This window comes from Haliotis cracherodii, unplaced genomic scaffold, assembly GCF_022045235.1.
Source record: "Haliotis cracherodii isolate W230 unplaced genomic scaffold, xgHalCrac1.p SCAF_12, whole genome shotgun sequence".
Classification (NCBI taxonomy): domain Eukaryota; kingdom Metazoa; phylum Mollusca; class Gastropoda; order Lepetellida; family Haliotidae; genus Haliotis; species Haliotis cracherodii.
The window spans coordinates 31,170,173-31,174,189 of record NW_027266267.1 but is presented as its reverse complement, the minus strand read 5'-3'; the positions used below and the strand labels follow the sequence as shown (position 1 = coordinate 31,174,189).

General features: G+C 47.3%; 1 protein-coding gene across 1 annotated transcript; it reads right to left on the bottom strand.

Annotated features, from left to right (window-relative positions):
• Positions 1–743: 743 nt before the first annotated feature.
• Positions 744–1,439, bottom strand: LOC139457282 (uncharacterized). Its single transcript, XM_071238690.1, has one exon. The coding sequence runs from the start codon at positions 1,437–1,439 to the stop codon at positions 744–746; it is 696 nt and encodes a 231-aa protein (XP_071094791.1).
• Between the last annotated feature and the right edge of the window lie 2,578 nt (positions 1,440–4,017).

The window sequence follows — 4,017 nt, the reverse complement described above, 5'->3', positions numbered from 1 at the left end:
CAAGCACTAGGCCAGGTATTGTAGTGTACCTGACACGGGGCATCTGGTGAGAACGCAGGTACAGAGGCAGTGCCAGGCACGTGCCTGTGCACTGGGCCATGTCGGCAGGTGGGCTGCTGTGATTTCTCTCTTTATGTGTGCTCCGTCAACTGTCACAGAGCAACAATGAAAGATACTCACCCGCGTGCCATGCATATTGGCCGACATAATGAAAACTGATTTGAGTGGAAGCTTATGAAAGGTATCTGACCATAAGTTATTGGTGAAATGTTTAGAGTACAGTGTCAGAATTATTGGTTTGTTTCTGGCAGAGTAAGCAGAAGTTGTTTGAAGATAGTTCACATGTTAACAGGGTAAGCAGAATTTGTTTAAAGATAGTTCACATGTTAAGTAGAATTTGTTTGAAGATAGTTCACATGTTAACAGGATAAGCAGAAGTTGTTTAAAGATAGTTCACATGTTAACAGGGTAAGCAGAATTTGTTTAAAGATAGTTCACATGTTAAAAGGATAAGCAGAAGTTGTTTAAAGATAGTTCACATGCTAAGCGAAAGCCTGTTTACTGATTGTGAGACGAGCCCGGGCTTCTGTTTACTGATTGTGAGACGAGCCCGGGCTGCTGTTTACTGATTGTGAGATGAGCCCAGGCTTCTGTTTACTGATTGTGAGACGAACCAGGGCTGGACAGTGCAGGTAAGGGCTGTGAAGTCAGGGCAGGGGTAGGGCTGTGAGGAAAGGGTAGGGCTAGGCTGCCCTGTGAGGGCAGGGCAGGGCAGGGCTCGGCGGGGCTGTGAGGGCAGGGCAAGGCAGGGCTGGGCGGGGCTGGGCGGGGCTGTGAGGGCAGGGCAAGGCAGGGCAGGGTACGGTAGGGCTACCCTGTGAGGGCAGGGAAGGGCAGGGTTGTAAAGGCAGGGCAGGGTTGGGCAGGGCAGGGCTGTGAAGGCAGGGCAGGGCTGGACAGGGCAGGGCAGGGCAGGGCTGGACAGGGCAGGGCTGGGCTGGGCTGGGCAGGGCCGGCTGTGAGGGCAGGGCAGGGCTGGGCTGGTTAGGACTGTGAGGACAGGGCAGGGCTGTGAAGGCAGGGCTGGGCAGGGATTTGAGGGCAGGGCAGGGCTGGGCTGGGCAGGGCTGTGAGGGCAGGGCAGGGCTGGGCTGGGCAGGGCTGTGAGGGCAGGGCAGGGCTGTGAAGGCAGGGCTGGGCTGGGCTGGGCAAGGCTGTGAGGGCAGGGCAGGGCTGTGAAGGCAGGGCAGGGCTGTACAGGGCAGGGCTGGGCAGGGCTGGGCTGGGCTGGGCAAGGCTGTGAGGGCAGGGCAGGGCTGTGAAGGCTGGGCTGGGCAGGGATTTGAGGGCAGGGTAGGGCCTTGAGTGATGGGCAGGGCAGGGCTGTGAGGGCAGGGCAGGGCAGGGCTGGGCAGGGCAGGAGCTACTGGTATATTCATGTAGATCTCATAGGTTCACAGATACACATTTGCTATCAGGTTGTAACAGTTTTGTATAGCTTCCATAACTCTTCACATCTGAAGATCCTGCCTTTTTAATGAACACCAGGTATTGTGTTGACTGCAGTGAGTGTAGGCTGTGCAAGAACAGGTGTATTTTATCACAAACAACAGGTTCTCCTTTATGTCTGCAGTAATTAGAGCACACATACAACACACTTGGCTGTGTCGCCGATGCTGCTGTGTTTCATCAAATAACTCCAGTCATCATGGCACTAGATGACCATGTCCTGTAAGACTTGGCTGTGTCGCCAATGCTGCTGTGTTTTATCAAATAACTCCAGTCACCATGGTATTAGATGACCATGTCCTGTAAGACTTGGCTGCGTAGGCGATGCTGTTGTGTTTCATCAAATAACTCCAGTCATCATGGCACTAGATGACCATGTCCTGTAAGACTTGGCTGTGTTGCCGATGCTGCTGTATTTCATCAAATAACTCCAGTCATCATGGTACTAGATGACCATGTCCTGTAAGACTTGGCTGTGTCGCCGATACTGCTATGTTTCATCAAATAACTCCAGTCATCATGGTACTAGATGACCATGTCCTGTAAGACTTGGCTGTGTAGCCGATACTGCTATGTTTCATCAAATAACTCCAGTCATCATGGTACTAGATGACCATGTCCTGTAAGACTTGGCTGTGTAGCCAATGCTGCTGTGTTTCATCAAATAACTCCAGTCATCATGGTACTAGATGACCATGTCCTGTAAGACTTGGCTGTGTAGCCGATGCTGCTGTGTTTCATCAAATAACTCCAGTCATCATGGTACTAGATGACCATGTCCTGTAAGACTTGGCTGTGTAGCCGATACTGCTATGTTTCATCAAATAACTCCAGTCATCATGGTACTAGATGACCATGTCCTGTAAGACTTGGCTGTGTAGCCAATGCTGCTGTGTTTCATCAAATAACTCCAGTCATCATGGTACTAGATGACCATGTCCTGTAAGACTTGGCTGTGTAGCCGATGCTGCTGTGTTTCATCAAATAACTCCAGTCATCATGGTACTAGATGACCATGGCCAGTAAGACTTGGCTGTGTCGCCGATACTGCTATGTTTCATCAAATAACTCCAGTCATCATGGTACTAGATGACCATGTCCTGTAAGACTTGGCTGTGTAGCCGATGCTGCTGTGTTTCATCAAATAACTCCAGTCATCATGGTACTAGATGACCATTTCCTGTAAGACTTGGCTGTGTAGCCGATGCTGCTGTGTTTCATCAAATAACTCCAGTCATCATGGTACTAGATGACCATGTCCTGTAAGACTTGGCTGTGTAGCCGATGCTGCTGTGTTTCATCAAATAACTCCAGTCATCATGGTACTAGATGACCATGTCCTGTAAGACTTGGCTGTGTCGCCGATGCTGCTGTGTTTCATCAAATAACTCCAGTCATCATGGTACTAGATGACCATGTCCTGTAAGACTTGGCTGTGTTGCCGATGCTGCTGTGTTTCATCAAATAACTCCAGTCATCATGGTACTAGATGACCATGTCCTGTAAGACTTGGCTGTGTAGCCGATGCTGCTGTGTTTCATCAAATAACTCCAGTCATCATGGTACTAGATGACCATGTCCTGTAAGACTTGGCTGTGTAGCCGATGCTGCTGTGTTTCATCAAATAACTCCAGTCATCATGGTACTAGATGACCATGTCCTGTAAGACTTGGCTGTGTAGCCGATGCTGCTGTGTTTCATGATTGCTGTGTTTGACTTACGGCTGAATTAGATGTGAAGGGACATGATTAGTTGTTCTGACATCTGAGTACCAAGTTGTGATTGTTTTTTGATTGCTTTAAACTATGATAGTTTGACATACTGTTATACAGTTTATACTTTAATAAGATAGCTTCAGAAGCTGATTCTGGCTGTTTGATAACTTCGACACATGACACATGAACACCAAGATCAGCCTTGTGGTAGCATGGCATGTAGTAGGAAGCTTGTAATTTAAGTCTGAAAACTTTATGTCAGGAACAGATCAGTAGCACTTCTTAAAATATGAACAGGTGAAATTTCAGTGTCCTGTTATTGGTCTATTTATGAAATCAATTGATACTTATTTGTCTTCAATTGTTACCCCAAAGGGAACTTCATGAACCTCTATGGACTGTTGTCCCTTGCACTGATGCTCTTCACTGCACTGACCCAGGTTCGATTCCCGACATGGGTACAATGTGTGAAGCCCATTTCTGGTGTCCCCCGCCGTGATATTGCTGGAATATTGCTAAAAGCGGCGTAAAACCATACTCAAGTCAGTCACTGCACTGATGTTTTGCTTAAACAGCTGGATACTCAATGGTTGCCATAAAGTTCATTATTTCTCCCACAATCATCAAGTCAATTCTGTTATTACACTATCTGGTTTGTTGTATGTCTGGACTTATGTTTGTAATCTATTTTTATTAATTTTATTCAAATTTTCATTTTATATTGTCAACATTCATATCAGCAAAATCATGTGTGAACCGTTATCATTAACACTGACTACAATCAGATTTATGC

What these genes read in the sequence shown, in the direction of transcription:
- LOC139457282 (XM_071238690.1), bottom strand. Translation starts at nt 1,439, where the DNA reads ATGAATATACCAGTAGCTCCTGCCCTGCCCAGCCCTGCCCTGCCCTGC.